The following is an 18,019-nucleotide window of genomic DNA, read 5'->3' on the forward strand; positions in this document are numbered from 1 at the left end:
GGATCCCGCGCAGGAGTTCGAGAACCCTGGGAAGGGCTGGGAGGAAGATTCCACTTCGTTCTGTTTCGCTACGCTTTATCATGGGGGGGGGGAGGATTGAGCGGATCCGGTTCACACAGAATGGGCTGGAGGGGGGCTTTTCGCGGCTCCGAGGCAGTCGATCTCGCGTGCCGGGGCATCGCCAACCCACTCAACGACCCCGTAGAGGGCAGCTCGGTCTCGCATCCTTTGGCCGCGGGCTGCAAAAACCGCGGGAGGCACAGAAATTCTAACCCGCTGGAAGGCACTGCGGAGGGAGGAGCTGCCGCCACCCGCCTCTCCTGCGCTTCAAAGGCGAAGCGTCGCTTCTTGCTTTAAGCTCCACCTTTCACTGACGTTTGGGGGCCATCCTGTTGCATTGGCAACGAGTGTTGCTACCGCTTGGATTCTTCAGCGGCCATGGATTCTTCCTTCCTGCAGGTTGGTTGGAAACTCTGCTCCTTCCTCCCTCCCTCCCCTCTCCTTCCTTCCTTGTTTCTCTCCCTTTCCTTCCTTCCTCCCTCCCTCCCTCTTTTCTCTCTCCTTCCTTCCTTCCTTCCTTCCTTCCTTCCTTCCTTCCTTCCTTCCTTCCTTCCTTCCTTCCTTCCTTCCTTCCTTCCTTCTTTCCTTCCTTCCTTCTTTCCTCCCTCCCTCCCTCCCTCTCTCCTCTCCCCTTCCTTCTTCCCTCCCTCCTTTCTTTCCTTCCTTCCACCGCGCAGCGATCCCCCACTTCCTCGCCGCCGTGCATCGCCCCAGGTCTCCCTTCCTCCGTTCTGGAAATGGCAGCCCCGTTTTCTGACGCTTCTCCTTGCCGGCATGGTTGTTCCTCCTTCCTAGGGAAGGACGCTAAGCTCCGGGAAAACAACGCCGGCAGCAGCCGGGCGAGGAAGGCCAGGCTCCCCTTCCCTTTTGCAGATGGTTCTGCAAAGCCCTTTGGGTTTTGCTTGGAGGAGCGGATCCGCTTCCCGCAGGGTTTGGCCTCGGCAACCGCATCGGACGGCAAAAAAAGAATAGCTTGGCTCTTTTTCTCCAGGGCCTTTGAAATTGCCTTCCTTTCCCGGCCCCTTTCACTTGTCTGCCTTAAAATCCAGAGCCGACACGTTTTCCTCCTGTCCTGAGGATGGCTATGATTTTTGTAAGAAGCTCAGTGAATCGAGCTCCCTCGGCACGAACACACTGGCATCATTAAACGCTAGAGCACACACTCCTTCCCTCCCGGCTATCTTGGAACTACGATTCCCAGAATTCCTGGCTAAAATTCTTGAAAGTTTGTCACGCCGCTTGGTACATCCAAAGAGCATAGTAGTGAGGAGATCTGCTGGGCTCCAGAAGCAGCAATTGAAATTGTGGGGGAGAAGGGGTGTAAATTTGGAGGCAGCTGAGCGTGAGAAAACAACAACAAACACTCCCATTGCTTCTGCTTGGGTCTGAACTGTTTTTTTGAAAGCTGATGCTGACTTACTAATCAGCCGCTTCATGTGTTTTGCTGTGGGAAAAGGCATCTTTCCTACAGCAGTCATAAGGTGGAGAATTGTTCCAATGCTTCACCTTTGTGAAAAATGCACGTACAAAACATAAACTGTGTTGGGGTCAGACAAGAAGCAATGGGTGGAAACTAATCAAGGAGAGAAGCAACTTAGAACTAAGGAGAAATTTTCTGATAGTCAGAACAATTAATCAGTGGAACAACTTGCCTCCAGAAGTTGTGAATGCTCCAACACTGGAAGTTTTTAAGAAGATGTTGGATAACCATTTGTCTGAAGTGGTGTAGGGTTTCCTGCCTAAGCAGGGGGTTGGACTAGAAGACCTCCAAGGTCCCTTCCAACTCTGTTATTCTATTCTATTCTATTCTATTCTATTCTATTCTATTCTATTCTATTCTATTCTATTCTATTCTATTCTATTCTATTCTATTCTATTCTATTCTATTCTATTCTATGTGTAATGCAGATGTCAAAAGCCAGAGAAAAAATGGCAATCAGTCAAGACTGGCTTCTCCCTTACACCATCCTTTTGTAAGCTGTCCTTCAAACTTCAAGCTGAGATCCCAACTCCCAGGGTTTAGAGTTCTTGCACTGGGGCTGGAGAGATGCAGGTTCAAAAGCCCTACTCAAATTCAGTGGTGACTTTTGGGCTAGTCACTTTTTCTCAGCCTTTGGAAAATAAGTGATACACTAAATCAACAAGCCACTCGTAGAAATTTTACAGGAATCATTAAATACTTGAATACTGCAGGAGGCCAAAAGACTAGGCATCATGTGGGGAAATTCATTCTTTGCTTGAAGATTCTGCAGTTCTAGCATCTTGGGGAAGTGAATCAGCTTGGAGAAAACTACCAAAAAGCTGTGCAAAAGAGATTTTCAGATTTTGAAGTAACTCTCCTAAATCCTTTTTCTCTGTTTTATGAGTGTGATTCCCCTGCTTGCTTGTGTACATCCGAGTCTTTTAATTTTCTTTCAGGCTTTAATTAATTACTACTGTCAGGAAGGCTATTTTCGCCATGTTCAGACTATTGCCAATGAAGGCTTGAAGACATTTGCCAATGACCCAGTGTTTCTTTTCTACCATTCTTATGGTATTTTGATGGAAGGTAATTCTTTATATACTTTCACATTTGCAGTTATTATTTATTCATCTGATAATGAATACTTACTAAGAAGTAAATTTCATTGTATTTCATGGGCCTTCCTTTCAGGAAGGGGCACATAGAATTGCAATCATAAATCATCTCATTTAAAAGTTTCTGTAAGTAAATCTTTTTGTTCTACAGTCAAACATGCATGCCACTATTTCTGCCTGGTAAACAGTTTACGGGACTGGGTCCTGGATGCTGCAGAACTTCAGCCCTTGGTAATGCTGGATGGGTAAAGGTAGCACTAGCGGATTTGGGCAGAAAAAAATGGGAACACTAATGATGTCAGAAAAGAATCACAGAAAAATCCAGCTAGCTGTAATCTTTTGTGGATGTTTAGTTTTTGCAGCTCAAATAGTTGGAATTTAACATCTGAAGTCCCATGTGATCCATCTCTGCAATTTCTGTTGCAAAGGAAAATAATTATTGATTTGTTACCCTTGTAATTTGTTTCTTCAAATAAACTCTTTTAAGATCATTTGGGCAATTCATGATTTTCTAGTCAGCCAAGAGAGTTATCGTCTTTTTGTATCTCCTAGCTTTTTGCTTTTTTGATTTTAAGTGATCATTTTTGTAAATACATAAATCGTTTACATAATAATGTAAGCTTTAAAAGGTACTTTGCACACACATGCTAACATGTTCATGCATGTTCATTACAGCATTACATTGAAGAAGGCATAGTGGGGAAGCCAAAGTGCTGCTACACAAATGAATGCAACCTACCCTGACTGATTTTGTTCTCCTACCTAGGGCACGTCCAAGAAGCTCTTCTCAGTCTTGAATCCATTAAAAACAAACAAGAAGTATGCCTGTGCACAATGATGGCAATGATCTATGCCCATAAAAAAAGATCAAATCCAGGTAGTGTCTCACTTATTTTTACTCAGAAAAATGTTATACTTGTACATGGTGAATTGTAATAATGTTATTTCTCCATTTTAATATGAAGGTACCAGTGGAGTTGTGCTACAAAAGAGATGTTCACACCTCACCATCCTGATGAGATTGTTGCAACCACCAACCATGTATTCTTCTAACAAGGCTCTCCTTCCCTGACCTCTCTCCCATGCCATTATTATTTTATCTTTTTCAGTTATCACAAAGTTCCTTGAGTGCTGATTAGTTGCATCACCATTTTCTCCATTCTTTTATGATCTCTTGTAAACATTATTTTCCAATCAACATAGCAAATCTCTTTACAACACTGCATGTAGGAACTGGGTTTCTCTGGCAACTGACCTCCAATAGCTTCCAGATATCTTTGCAAACTTGAAGAACAAATGATCTTTTCTTTTAATGAAGTCCAGATTCGCACAGTATAGGAGCAAGGCTTATATTTCAGGCATAGGGTTCATATGAAATAAGTTTTCTATAATCAGCTAAGTAGAAATTAGCTTTCTGTAAAATTATCAATTATTAGTAGGAACAAGGTTTCAAATCCTCCTGGAAGATGATTTCATTTCAGTTGATCCTAAAGTGGATGTTTTGAGTTATGATGAATAGTCCATCTCATAATTTCCAATTTCTAAATCGCTGGTTGGCCAGTTTTATGGTGTATTTAACTAAATTAGCTACCTGATTTGGATTCAGATGATGTTTTATCCCTCATAATTTCCAGGAAATAAATTTTACATCCATTGATTCAAAGCGTCGAAGTTGTAGTTTGAGATGTTTGCAGTACACTACATAGATAAAGGCTCAAATTTAATTTCTGTCATGCTTTATCAAATCCCCTTGTGGACAGTAGCAGGTCAAAAGTTTTCTTTAGTCTGCAGTGACCCAGTTCTCTCCATGAACCGAATTACTAAATACAGTGTGACAGCCAAACCAGTCACTGGAAGTATAAGCTTGATTAATAGATCTAGCATCATAGACAAAATGGAATTGTGTCTTTATACCTTTATCAGACATCTTGGAGACTGCTGTGTTCAATATTAGATGACGCCATTCAAGAATATTGCAAATGGAAAAGGTCCAGAGAAGAACAAGAAAGATGGAGTGGGTTCTGAATAATCTATGATTATTCTTGAGAAAAAATATGAAAAGAATAAATATATGAAAAGCCATCTTCAAAAATGGCTAAACTACGTTTCTCAGCTATTCAACAGCAGAGCAGATTATGGTGAAAAAAATGGTGGGCTTTTCAGAGAGTAGATGTTTGTCTGTTAGGGCACTTAGGACACCAGATTGGTGAATTTCCTGCATCAGCTGGACTAGATACTGTACCATTTGCTGTTCTGCTCTATGATACTATATAACACATTTACTTTATTGTTGTTAATAGGGTTTGATTGCTGTTATGTAATACCTTGCAATAAGTCTTTAATCTGCCGAAATCATTGTTAAATGATGGTCCTTCAAACTATATGATTATTACTTCCTCCTTTGTTTTTAGATCGGGAAGTTATCATGGATCTGGATGCCAAGTTGAAGGAGCATCGTAAGACAGCAGGACAGGAGGCTTTATATTTTGCAGGACTGTTCTTGTGGCATATTGGCCGCTATGAGAAAGCCCGCGAATACATTGACAGAATGATCAAGATCTCAAATGGTAGCAGTAAAGAGGTAACCCATTCCCTATAGTTGTGTGTTGTACTTGCTATAAACAAGATTTGATGACTCCCAGATTTGCCTTGTGATGCTCTTGGTCATCTTTCATATCAGAGTGGATTATCACTAACTTCCTTAACCCTTGAGAAGTACAAAAAAAATTACAAGAAAACCAATCATATTGGTACTGTTACAAAATAGCCTGATAGTTTTCCTTTAGTTTAATGTTTGGGAGACCTGCTTCCTTAAGTGGAATGTACTACTGGCCAATGAAACACAATATGTTCACATTCTGCTACTACTTATTTCATAATTAGCTTACAAGTGCTGTTCCTGCAGATATAGTGGCATGTATATGGAGTGTGGGGTAACTAATGGTAGTTTTGTCTTCTGTTCACACAACTTGGAACACCCTATGTATTTGCTGATTTTCCCAGGTTGCTTTGTCTCTCTATATCCTATCATATTCCATTTTTTAGAATCCTCAAAACACTCAGGAATAGATCTTGGATCACTTGGGGGCTATAACGGGTTTTGTTTTGTTTTTTAACCATTCGGATGTTTTAAATGGAAGAGTCCTGAAATCCTAAATGCTTTCTTTACCAACTAGTTTTCTTTGTTATTAACTTCTGTTATGCTAATATTCCGTATGCTTTTGAAAAGGTGCCAGGCTTCATCTGGACTATGACTTGGACTCCAAGGGTGAGATTCAAGAATTCAGCTGTTCAGTAAGCTAGTTTTATTACAGATACCGTGTTTCCCCGAAAATAAGACCCTGTCTTATATTTTTTTGAACCCTGAAATAAGCACTTGCCTTATTGCCATGCACTCAAAAGCCTGATTGGGCTTATTATCAGGGGATGTCTTATTTTTGGGAAAACAGGATGGATAGATAGATAGATAGATAGATAGATAGATAGATAGATACCGTGTTTCCCCTAAAATAAGACCCTGTCTTATATTTTTTTGAACCCTGAAATAAGCACTTGGCCTTATTGCCATGCACTCAAAAGTCTGATTGGCCTTATTATCAGGGGATGTCTTATTTTAGGGGAAACAAGGTACCAGGAAGGCCATAATTAGAACAGAAAATTTGCCAGTGCTGACCATAAACCTTCAAAGCCTTATATTTATTTATATCCATCTTGAGGTTCAAACCTTACATCTCTTCTTCCTGCCTGAGTGTCTGGATGGGCTAAAGGTTGATTGCTTCTTAGTGGAAGGAGTGGTTAGCATCTATGGATTTCACTGTAACATCTTTTTGGTCTTGTGATTTTGTTCCTTCTAGCTTTCATAGCAGCTTTTAGATCAGTTCATCAGTGTGTCAGTGTTGTGCAGTGCTAAGAGTTGTCTTTCTGCCTATCTGGAGCGGGCCTCTTCGTGGGGATGGATAAATAGGGAACATCATAATCCTTTAAGTACTAAATCCATTCCATCCCATGAGCCATGATGGCACAGTAGTTAGACTGCAGAATTGCAAGCAAACTCACTGTCTACAGCCAGGAGTTCGATCCTGACTGGTTCAAGGTTGACTCAGCCGTCCATCCTTCCGAGGTGGGTAAAATGAAGACCCAGATTGTTGGGGGCAATATGCTGACATTGTAAACTGCTTAGAGAGGGCTATTGAAGCACTATAAAGTGGTATAGAAGTCTAAGTGCTATTGCTATAACAGCAGGTATGAACACCACAGAACATATATCAGTCTTCTGCATTGCATAAATTATTGCATTTATGTTAAGTAGAACTTTATATGATTTTTTTTTTAAAAAAATGTATCCAGTAACAACAGCAGAGTGTTGCATCATTTAATGTTTTGCTTTGTTCTTCCAGGGGTGGATTCTAAAAGGGTGGCTTGATGTGACTAGTGGGAAAGAAGCAAGCATCAAAAAAGCTGGGAAATGTTTTGATGAAGGGCTCCAAAATGAGAATGATATTTTTGGCCTGATGGGTAAAGTAAGTGTATAAAAAGCTTTTAAATGCATCTAAATAGTAACAAACATTGCAGCTGATGCAGACTGATCCAGCACTGATTAATGCAATTGCCATCCAGGATGAAGGAGCAGATCAAGACAACCTTATTTTGCATTCAGAATGCTATTTATTCCCCCCCCCTCTCTTAATCTTATTTTTTGTGATATGAATATGGGTTTTAAGAATCTGATTGAAGTCAATATTCTTTGATTCACAGGATCAAGTCTTTTAGCCATCATATCATCAATTATTTGTATTTGCTCTGACATATGCTTTTCTTTTATGAAAAACAAAAAAATGCATTTGGAGTCAATTCTACACTTAAGAATTGAAGCAATTAAAGAGCAATGTACATAAAGTCTTGGAATCAAACCACCCCAATGATGCCCTTGATGTGATGTCCCGCTGCCTGGAGGCCGTGCGGGTCTGGATGGGGAAAAATAGGCTCAAGCTCAACCCTTCCAAGACTGAGTGGCTGTGGCTCCCGGCATCCCGGTATAGTCAGCTGGTGCCATCGCTGATTATTGGGGGTGAATCTCTGCCCCCCACAGAGAGGGCTCGCAATCTGGGTGTCCTCCTGGACTCACGGCTGTCTTTAGAAGAGCATATGACGGCCATAGCCAGGGGGGCTTTTTATCAGGTTCACCTGATCCGCCAGTTGCGTCCCTTTCTGGACCGGGACGCCTTGCGCATAGTCACTCACGCCCTCATCACCTCCCGTCTGGACTATTGTAATGCTCTCTACATGGGGCTCCCCTTGAAGAGCACTCGGAGGCTCCAACTGGTCCAGAATGCGGCCGCGCGGGTGGTTATGGGTGCACCTCATTACGCCCATGTAACACCTCTCCTACGCGAGCTGCACTGGCTCCCAGTGGTCTTCCGAGTGCAATTCAAGGTGTTGGTCACCACCTTTAAAGCGCTCCATGGCATAGGACCAGGATATTTACGGGACCACCTTCTGCCACCAACAGCCTCCCACTGACCAGTTCGCTCCCACAGAGAGGGACTCCTCAGGGTGCCATCGGCCAAGTTATGTCGGCTGGCAACACCCAGGAGGAGAGCCTTCTCTGTGGGTGTTCCTGCCCTCTGGAATGAATTGCCCCCGGATATTCATAACATCTCTGACCTCCGGGTTTTTCGCTGTGCCCTCAAGACCCTACTGTTCCGACAGGCGGGGCTGTCAAATTGAATAATTTTAAATTGGGTTTTAATTTTGGGTTTTAAAATTTGGCCAAAACTATTTAATGATTTTAATTAATTTTAACTAGGATATTGTATATTTGTATATTTGTATTTTAATTCTGGCTGTACACCGCCCTGAGTTCTTCGGGAGAATGGGCGGTATATAAATAAAATTATTATTATTATTATTATTATTATTATTATTATTATTATTATTATTATTAATAATAATAATAATAATAATAATATATGCTATAAAGGGTTTTACCATTTGCAACTGTAGAGAAGAAACAGTTCTTTTTGTTTCTTCTTAAAAAGAAGCTTCGTAGGTCTTTTTAAAATATGTATTCTGTTTTAAAAATCTTACTACAAATTGCATTTTGAATCAGTAGGTTTACAATCACTTTGCTGGTTTTTTTTTTTAAATTCCATTTAGAAACTTGCATTTTGCATATTTACTGCTTTGAATGGTTTTGCTTTCCAAGTTATTATAATCCTGGTTATAAGCTCATTGGTTCAGGCACTGTATACTAAGCATGGGTTGTTTAAACATAGTTATTGAATAAACAGCAATTGGCTAAATTCACACAACACACTAAATGGAGACCAAAGAAACCACATTGTACATAATAGCATATTGTAGGAATATTGCTATTTTGTCACAAAGTTTTATTTTATACAACAGCATTAAAACTGATGACCTTCAGTGGAAGATATATTTATGTACATACAAATAGTCCTCGACTTGTGTGACCATAATGGAGCCTGCCTATCATGGTCATAAATTGAGATAATTGTAAGAAAGGTCACCCATCTGACAGGCCTGACTTTATGAACTTTTTTGTGGCAGTTGTTGAGCAAACACTGTAGTGTCTGTGCCCCCCCCCCCAATCCTGTTTGTGTGGAAGGCACTTTTGGGTTAAAAGAATTACCCAGTGACATGACCGTTGCCCAGGGAACTTCTGTGGGGGCTCCTTTCATGTCATCATCAAGGAGCTGGAGCAAGTGACAGGAGCTCATCCCGCCACACAGCACCATTCGGGTTTCAAACATGGACTTGCTAACCCCAACCCAGTGTCCTCACCATGTGAGCCATCACGCTCTGTGGTCATTAAGCAAACCAATGGTTCACTATGGGTCAGTTTTGCTGAAAACCAGAAGTAAATACTGGTTTTCAGCAAAACTGTCATATAATGTGAACACATGACCATGGGATGTGGCAAAGAGCTGTAAATGCAGTTACTGACATGCAGTCACATGACAGTCAGAGGGGTGGCCCATTATAACTTTGGAACCAGGTTATAAATACCGCTGGGGAAGTCTGACATAACTTCAGATAGTCACTAAGCAGCCAGTTGTAAATCAAGGACTTCATAATATTCCAAAATCTTTATATTTGGGGAAACAAGTTCTAGATAAGCAGTCACAATAGACTGCTTTTCCAATGGTGTGCACCAGCCAGGGAATTGTCTCAAAAAAACATTTTTTTTTTTTGTAGTTGGAAAGCTTTTTTAAAAAAAAGCAAGACAAAAGTGACCAGGTGATCATTTCGTTGTTCACTAGGCCCAATATTATGAAGCGCGTCAGAATTATACAGGAGCTTTGGAAACTCTGAATCAAATAATTGCGAATTTCCCACGCTTCCTTCCAGCATTTATTAAAAAGATGAAGCTACAGCTGGCTTTGCAGGATTGGGAGCAGTCAGTTGAGACTGCCCAGAGGTGAGTCAAGTTAATTATTCTTGTCTAGATCCATTAAAAATGCTGTATCATCTCAGCTGCAGTGCTTTTGCAGAAGGCAAAATGATCAAAGGTGATTTCTCCCCTGGTGACTTAGATCATCTTGTAGAGTCGTCCAACCTTGTAGTGCCAAAACGACGGTAAGGGAGATAAATTTTATATCTCATTAACAATGGCTGAGTGATGCTGTGACAGCAGCCTAAAATACTAATGGGAAAGGTCTTAAAAAAAATAATACTACAGTTTTTCCCTTATTTATTTCCCAATCTTGATCTAGCTAGTCAGTAGCTATGAAACTCTGTGAAACTCATTTTTTCAGTCATTGCTTCAGTATTATCGGATTGTACATGATTGATGGTGGGTAACCAAATAGGTGAAGGCTGATAACATTTTTTATCCTGGCTGAAGCATCTTCTGTGTGTGTGTGTGTGTGTGTGCGCGCGCGCACGCACACACACACACACACACACACACACACACACACACACAGTGGAGGTAAATGGCTCCTACATCAGCTGTTCCCACTGATTTTTTTTTTGTTTGAAATTTTATATAATGAGAGTAGAGAATGATATGAGAACTAAACAAGAATGGGCAATTTACTGCTTTGGTAAAGTAATGTAGCTTTGTGTGCCCAACCTTGTGCAGGGACTATGCAAATCTTTTTTGTATTGTTCCAGTTTTAACAAATGTGCTGCCAAAGTGAACAGGGTAGCATTGTTTCCATATCTCTAAGTTGCCTTGAAAGCTGGAGATGAGTGGGACATAAAGATGCCAGGCAACGCAATACATTTTCAAGAGGGTGTCCTAAGCATTCCCAGTTAATCTGACATTTGTCCACAGAAGCAATTAATTGTCATTAGTGTCACAGAGACGAACTCCCCTAAAGTTTGTCCTAAAATAGAAGCAGGAAAGTCCTTCAAATGGAGCCCAGCTATTAGTCTGTCAACCCTGAAGTGAACCTGACTGAGGCCATTCTGGAGGTTTCAGGGTTGCCATGCAACAGTGAGAGGGGGGAAATAGTTAGATGGGGTTATGTAGCCAAAACAATATTTTTTTCCTGTGGGAACCAAGGACATTCTCACAGGTGGCTGGCCAGAGGAAGAGCGAAGTAACCAAGCAACCAGTCAACAATTGGATTGGACAGCGTGACCAGTGAGTTGGGGGAAAGGGAAAACGTTTACTTTTTAATTAGGTGAAAACCACAGGAACTTTGAGTTAGCTTTCACCAGTTGTGCCAATACGATATATCCAATAAATTGTTCTTGCCTGCCTCAGAGTTCTGCTGTCTATGGGTGCATCACTTGAACGCTGACATAGCCATTCTGTTTGTAGCTTCTGTGTCTTGTAGATCAGCAGTTTTCCTTGAAAACACCTAAAAATGGAGTGTTTTGGTGTGTGTGTTTTTAAATTTTCCTTTAGGTTGTTGCAGAAAGATGCTTTCAACCTAGATGCCTTAAAAATGGAGGCTGTTCACTATTTGTGCAGGGAAGGAAACATACCTGAGGTGAGTCTTCAGTTTTTAATTCCACATTGTTGGATGCATTTTATATAGAGACATAGGAAACAATTACTCAGGATATATAGAACTAAGTTCCATTGAATTTAACTCCAATATCAACAAACGGAAAATTTCAGGTGTAAAATGTCTTTTGAGAACTACAATCCTGACACAGGAAATACCTAACACAGGTATTTTAGAATTGCAGTAAAATAATGGATCTAATTTAAACAACTAGTATCATATTATCAAACAGCCATTAGTAGAACAAGAGATCACCTTTCCAATGCATACTGTCCTAAATCTCATTTGGTGATAGGCCAGGATGGAGCAGATCCAGGCATCACACAAGAAGCTGCAAGAAGAATTTGAGCTGTCAGTAAGGTGTGTTTTGCTAGAGGGAGGTAGCAATTGGATGCAAAGCAAACAGCCTCCCCCCCTCCCCCCTCCCCGGGGGCTCTATGGTATTTTTGTCAATAGGCTCCTTAGTCTGTGATTGATACCATAACAAAGAATTTCCAAAGTCTACTCTAGATTGGTCCAAAGATACATTGATTTTACACATTGCAGAAAGTGTTTAATGAAGGCTATCAATGAAACTGTTGAGTGGTGCAGTGGCCGAGAGGTGGCGCTCTTGCCTCACAATCAGGAGGCTGTGAGTTCGATTCTAGGTAGAGGGAGATATTTCTCTCTCTGGGCACAATGAGAATATATCTGCTGTGAACTCCGCATTGGCGACAGGAAGGGCATCCGGCCAGTAAACACTCAGCTCCATTCAGTTGCCCCGACTCCACTCCAATGCAAGGGATTATGGGGTCATTAAAAAACAAGAAAAAAAAATCAGTGAACTGTTGGCTGGATTTGCACACCTAACCATGGTTTAAAAACCAGATGTGTTAGATTCATTTAAGATGCTAAATCAAGTTAAAAGAAAACAGAATGGTTATAGGAGTATTTTTACCTGATGATTCTTGATGAATGTATCTTTTCTTTTATGTACACTGAGGGCATATGCTCTAAGACAAATTCCTTGTGTGTCCAATCACGCTTGGCCAATGAAGAATTCTATTCTATTCTATTGAGTGAATGAGCTTTGTTTTTGATATGAAACTTAAGCAATGTATGCATGTTACAAAGTATTTCCTTAATTTCCATTAAGATTTAAACCAAAATATGGTTGTTAGGAATGGGGGAGCTATAATATTGGCATTGGGATTCTTAGGTGTAACTCTAATATTTTTCAAGGAGTTTTTTTTTATTGCATTATAAAAATGTATGGTAGAATAAACTAGTGTTAAGCATAAACCTAGCTTCTTTTATTGCCTGAACTGGTTAAGCACTATTCCTGTCTGCTGCTATTTTTACTTTTGCTGCTGTTGCTTGTCTAGAAAAAGCAAACATAACTTTATAGCTTACATTTGCATTTAGCCTTGTTTAGCCTGAACTCAAAGTCTATAGATGAATGGTTGTGGGACATTTTATTTAAAACATATATAAATGTTCTAGTACAAACTCGATTTCATTGAGGCCGCATCAGGGTTGTGTTTGACCTTGGGGCTGGGTGTGTGTGGCCAGGGTGGGCGTGGCCAGCTCAACATCACTCATGTTGGGGCCACCTGTGGTAGCCCGAGTGCTCTGTCAGAGAAAATGGAGCTCGGGAGGGCCACGTACGGCCCTCTCAAGCTCCATTTTCTCCAGCAGAAGATTGCAGGAGCTATCGCAGCCGAAAACGGAGTTCAGGAATGCAGAGGCACCATGGGCCGGTCCTTCACTGTTTCCAGGGTTGCCCTGCAGGCCAGATCTAAGCACCCCACTGGCCGGATTCAGCCCATGGACCTTGAGTTTGACATCCCTGTACTATTCCCTCAGAAACACTTGTATAAAGGAGATACTTAAATTGGCTTGCATTAATATTACCATTTCAAACTAGATTCATATGAATATTAACTGCTGGCACAGGTTTTGCATTCCAGATGCCTCTGTATTCAGCTTTCCTAAATGCTAGTGTTTGCTCCCTCCACCTTACTCCCCAATAATAAGACCAGTAGACAGGTACTCCTTGACTTACAACAGTTTGTTTAGTGACCGTCCAAAGTTACAACGGCATTGAAAAAAGTGACATGACCATTTTTCACTTTACAATCTGTGTAGCATGCCCATGATCATATGATCAAAATTCAGACGCTTGGCAACTGGTTCATACTTATGACCATTGCTGTGTCCCAAGGTCATGTGATCCCCTTTTACAACCTTCTGAGAAGCAAAGTCCATGGGAAAGCCAGATTTGCTTAATGACCGTGTTACTAAGTTATCAACTGCAGTGATTCACTTAACAACTGTGGCAAGAAAAATTGTAAAATGGGGCAAAACTCACTTAACAAATGCTTCAACAACAGAAATTTTGGACTCAATTGTCGTAAGTTAGGACTACCTACCGTATTTTTCACACTATAAGACGCACCAGACCATAAGACACACATTAGCTTTAGAGGAGGAAAACAAGAAAAAAAACCTGACTCTGCCTCCCAGCATCCATCCAATATTCATCTGGCTAGTCCTTGCAGCAAACAGCAAACAGCTTCAGCACGTTATCGCAGCCCCAGCATGTGTCTCATCAGGGCTCTGCTCCGTTGTGGCCACCACCAGTCAACTGAGCTGAGCTGCTGCCACCATCGGGGAACGCTGCCAATTGCTGCCTCCTCCATGCCTGCTGCCTCTGCTGGGAACGCTGGAGCCTTCACTGCCGAGCAGCTGATTGGCAATTAGATCGGCTTCCCAGAATACTGCCGATCAGCTGTTCTAGGCAGTGGGGATCGCTACTGTCGATCGCCGCTGCTGATGCACGCTGGCGGTGGCAGCAATCACCGCCACCTAGAACAGCTCATCAGCGGTATTCCAGGAGGCCGATCCAACCGGCAGTCAGCTGCTCGGCAGCGAAGGTTCCAGTGTTCCCCAGCAAATGGGGGCAGCAGTGACAGGCAGCACAAACAACCCCCTTCCCCCCCGCCACAATATATGCTCTATAAAATGCACAGACATTTCCACCCACTTTTTTTTGGGGGGGGGGGGAAATGAATCTTACAGTGTGAAAAATACGGTATATTTTGTTTTTCCTAGGCTTCCTCCAGGCTGAAAGATCTGATTAGTGCTTTAGATCAGTTGGAGCCACAGAATCCTCCGCTTTTCTGTAAGATAGCCTTGGTTTTTAGCAGAACGGTAAGTAGAAAAGATTTTTTTTTTAATTGCCAGTGATGACTGATTCAATGACTCTCTTATATAAGCAGGTAAGCTCTCTATGTACATAATGCTAACTTTGTCTTTCATAGGAAACACTAATTTATGTCCTGGTCATGCCTTTTGAGGATAAGGCAAAGACTAATCGTTATTGCAGATACCGGTAGTCCTTGACTTACAACCATTCGTTTAGTAACCATTTCAAACAACCAGATGTAGGTCGAGGACTACTGGAGTTAAAGCCCAGGTATGCTTCAGGAAGTGCTAAATTAATTGTAATTGGAAAAAGATTATTTGGCATGTAAAATTAAGGGATAGCTGTAACCTTTGTTCAGCATTTCTCTCATTATTGCAACCCTGAAGAACAGGGAACAGTTTTCTTCCTCTCATGGCTTCCTATAGTCACTTCCCTTCTCTTTATTTGTGTTGGTTAACTTTCTGTGGCAAGAGACTTGCTTATGATTGATTCTGATCAAAATGTGAGATGTGCATTGGTGTAAAAAAATGGAGGCTTGGGAACATTTGCCCAAAGCAATCAAAGATGGAGATGGTTGGGGCAGAGCAATTCATGGACTTCATGGATGCCTTTACTGGCCTGGATTTTAGTTGCCCAGTATTGGTAGCAGAATTGGAAAATCCGATTTTCAGTCACATTGACTAATGCAAGGAATATAAATACGGCTTTATACATTAGGCAGTCTTGCTCTGTCAAGGAATACATTTTCTTAGGAGTAATTTGTTGGGGGCTGCTTGCTAGCAAAGGGCATGGCTTAAATAAGCATGCCAGAACCATTTTCTCTTGCTGAAATGTTACTTTCAGAATAGGGGATTAGTAAAAGGATTTAATAAAATTATGGACAGCTCTCTTGCAGAGAGTTTCTTCGACCAGGCCATAAATGCATGTGATGATGGATACAATTAAATTATTTGATGTAAAGGTTATCGTTTTTAATTAATATTGTGATTATGTCTGATTGAGTTTTTCAAAACAAAAACCATTCACAATGGATTTTTTTGTGGCGGGATGTTTGTTTTAACTCTAGTGTGGCCGCAATCCACACATCCTGCAGCTGACCCAGATGTTGGTGGACAGAGCTTTCAGCTTAGCTCCTCAGAATGCAGACATTGCTACAGAGCTGGGCTATCAGATGCTTTTTCAAGGAAAAATAAAGGAAGCTATGAAATGCTACAAAACTGCTATGGCTCTTGATGAGACAAGTGTTCCTGCACTAACAGGTTTGAATAATTGATAGAGGGGAGAGAGGGAGGGACAGAGAGAGTGGGAGGGAGGGGGAGAGGGGGAGTGGAGGGAAGGGGAGAGGGAGAGGAAGGAAAGGAGGGAGGGAGGGAGAGAGGAGGGGAGAGGGAGAGAGAGAGGAAGCAAGGCAGCAAGGGGGAGAGAGGAGGGAGGGGGAGAGAGAGAAAGAGGAAAGGAGGGAGAGGGAGAGAGGATGGAAGGGGAGAGGGAGAGAGAGGAAGGAAAGGAGGGAGGGAGAGAGGAGGGGAGGGAGAGAGAGAGGAAGCAAGGGAGCAAGGGGGAGAGAGGAGGGAGGGGGAGAGAGAGAAAGAGAAAAGGAAAGAAGGGAGAGAGAGAGAGGAGGGAAGGGGAGAGGGAGAGAGAGAGGAAGGAAAGGAGGGAGGGAGAGAGAGGGGAGAGGGAGAGAGAGAGAGGAAGCAAGGCAGCAAGGGGGAGAGAGGAGGGAGGGGGAGAGAGAAAGAAAAGGAAAGGAGGGAGAGGGAGAAGAGGGAAGGGGAGAGGGAGAGAGGAAGGAAAGGAGGGAGGGAGAGAGAGGAGGGGGAGAGGGAGAGAGAGGAAGCAAGGGAGCAAGGGGGAGAGAGGAGGGAGGGGGAGAGAGAGAAAGAGAAAAGGAAAGGAGGGAGAGGGAGAAGAGGGAAGGGGAGAGGGAGAGAGAGGAAGGAAAGGAGGGAGAGGGAGAAGAGGGAAGGGGAGAGGGAGAGAGAGGAAGGAAAGGAGGGAGGGAGAGAGAGGAGGGGAGACAGAGAGAGAGGAAGCAAGGGAGCAAGGGGGAGAGAGGAGGGAGGGGGAGAGAGAGAGAGAGGAGGAAGGGGGAGAGTGAGAGAGAGAATGAAGCAGATCTTTTCCAGTTTGTTTTTGAGTGACTATTATATTTTCATAGCTTTAGGTTATCTTTGATTGAATTTGCCTACTGCAGATTCAGATTTAGGGCTTTGCCAAGAACAACCATTTCTCCCCCAGAGCCCAATGTGGTTGGCAATAGAGGTGATGCCCTTTTTATTGCTGACTTCAGTCTAGGTCCTGCTAGCCTGCGGTTCTTGATAGAAAAGAGTCATTGACGCCCTCTTGTAATCTATGAAATTTGATCTGTGCCCTGAAGACATTTCGTAGAATAAAGCTGAAGAGAAACATCCTTGCATTACAGGAATTATCCGAAGCCAGTTAATGGAAGGGAAGTTAGATGATGTAGAACAGCAGTTGGAGTTCCTGAAAGAAGTTCAGCAGTCTATTGGAATATCAGCAGTAAGTGGAAAGTAATGTTTTCCAAAAACGATTTAATACTAATCCATGTTCATAATGTGGATATGAGGCCTTTTGTGTCATAGTTCTGTCTTCATGTTCTTACAATATCCTGCTCATGGATTTCATGACAGAGGATAATGTGACCAAAATTTAGGTGCCGGATTCACTTAATGACTGTATGATTCACTTAACAACTGCAGTGATTCATTTGATCATGGCATTTTTTTTCTTTTTACAACCCAGTAATCTCTTGCTTCTGAGTGGGGTTAGGGTAACTAAATGGAGCTGAGCATTTACTGGCATTTGCTGGCCAGATGCCCTTCCGAATGCCTATGTGGAGTTTGCAGCAGATATTTTCTTTTTGCGCCCTGATAGAGAAACATCTCCTGCTGCCTAGGACTGAACTCTCAACCTCCTAAGTGTGAGGCAAGTGTCTGCACCTCTAGGCCACCATGCCATTTCACTTAACCAAGGCAATAAGGCAAGCTGGTAAAATTGGACACAACCTAACAACTGCCTTGCTTAGCAACAAAAATTCTAGTCTCAATTGGGGTCATAAGTCAAGGACTATCTGTATGTAGATAATCGGAATGGAACTTTCAGGTTTTAATCTGTTTAATGTAAGACTTAGACAGATATGGAGGAATGCGCTACAAATTTGATTTAAGAGGTTGGATCCCTAACAGAT

The 18,019-nt window shown here is 42.1% G+C and overlaps 1 protein-coding gene and 1 pseudogene across 2 annotated transcripts in view; one reads left to right on the forward strand and one right to left on the reverse strand.

Moving 5' to 3' along the window:
- Positions 1–423: 423 nt before the first annotated feature.
- TTC21B (tetratricopeptide repeat domain 21B) overlaps positions 424–18,019 on the forward strand; it is a 43,599-nt gene continuing 26,003 nt past the window's right edge. The window contains exons 1-10 of one of the 2 annotated variants that reach the window (XM_070956935.1): positions 424–459; positions 2,479–2,608; positions 3,404–3,514; positions 5,049–5,218; positions 7,035–7,157; positions 9,921–10,078; positions 11,519–11,603; positions 14,715–14,813; positions 15,875–16,067; positions 17,234–17,331. In XM_070956935.1, coding sequence (XP_070813036.1) covers positions 439–459; positions 2,479–2,608; positions 3,404–3,514; positions 5,049–5,218; positions 7,035–7,157; positions 9,921–10,078; positions 11,519–11,603; positions 14,715–14,813; positions 15,875–16,067; positions 17,234–17,331 — 1,188 coding nt within the window. In that variant the 5' untranslated portion in view covers positions 424–438. Of the gene's footprint in view, positions 460–933; positions 991–2,478; positions 2,609–3,403; positions 3,515–5,048; positions 5,219–7,034; positions 7,158–9,920; positions 10,079–11,518; positions 11,604–14,714; positions 14,814–15,874; positions 16,068–17,233; positions 17,332–18,019 lie in introns of those variants that run through there. The other variant, XM_070956934.1, reaches the window with a different exon arrangement.
- On the reverse strand, positions 10,709–10,804 carry LOC139309204 (U6 spliceosomal RNA; annotated as a pseudogene).

The sequence above is a fragment of the Pituophis catenifer genome, unplaced genomic scaffold, assembly GCF_029215685.1.
Source record: "Pituophis catenifer annectens isolate HBS135680 unplaced genomic scaffold, rPitCat1.0.hap2 SCAF_1, whole genome shotgun sequence".
In the NCBI taxonomy this organism is placed as follows: Eukaryota; Metazoa; Chordata; class Lepidosauria; order Squamata; family Colubridae; genus Pituophis; species Pituophis catenifer.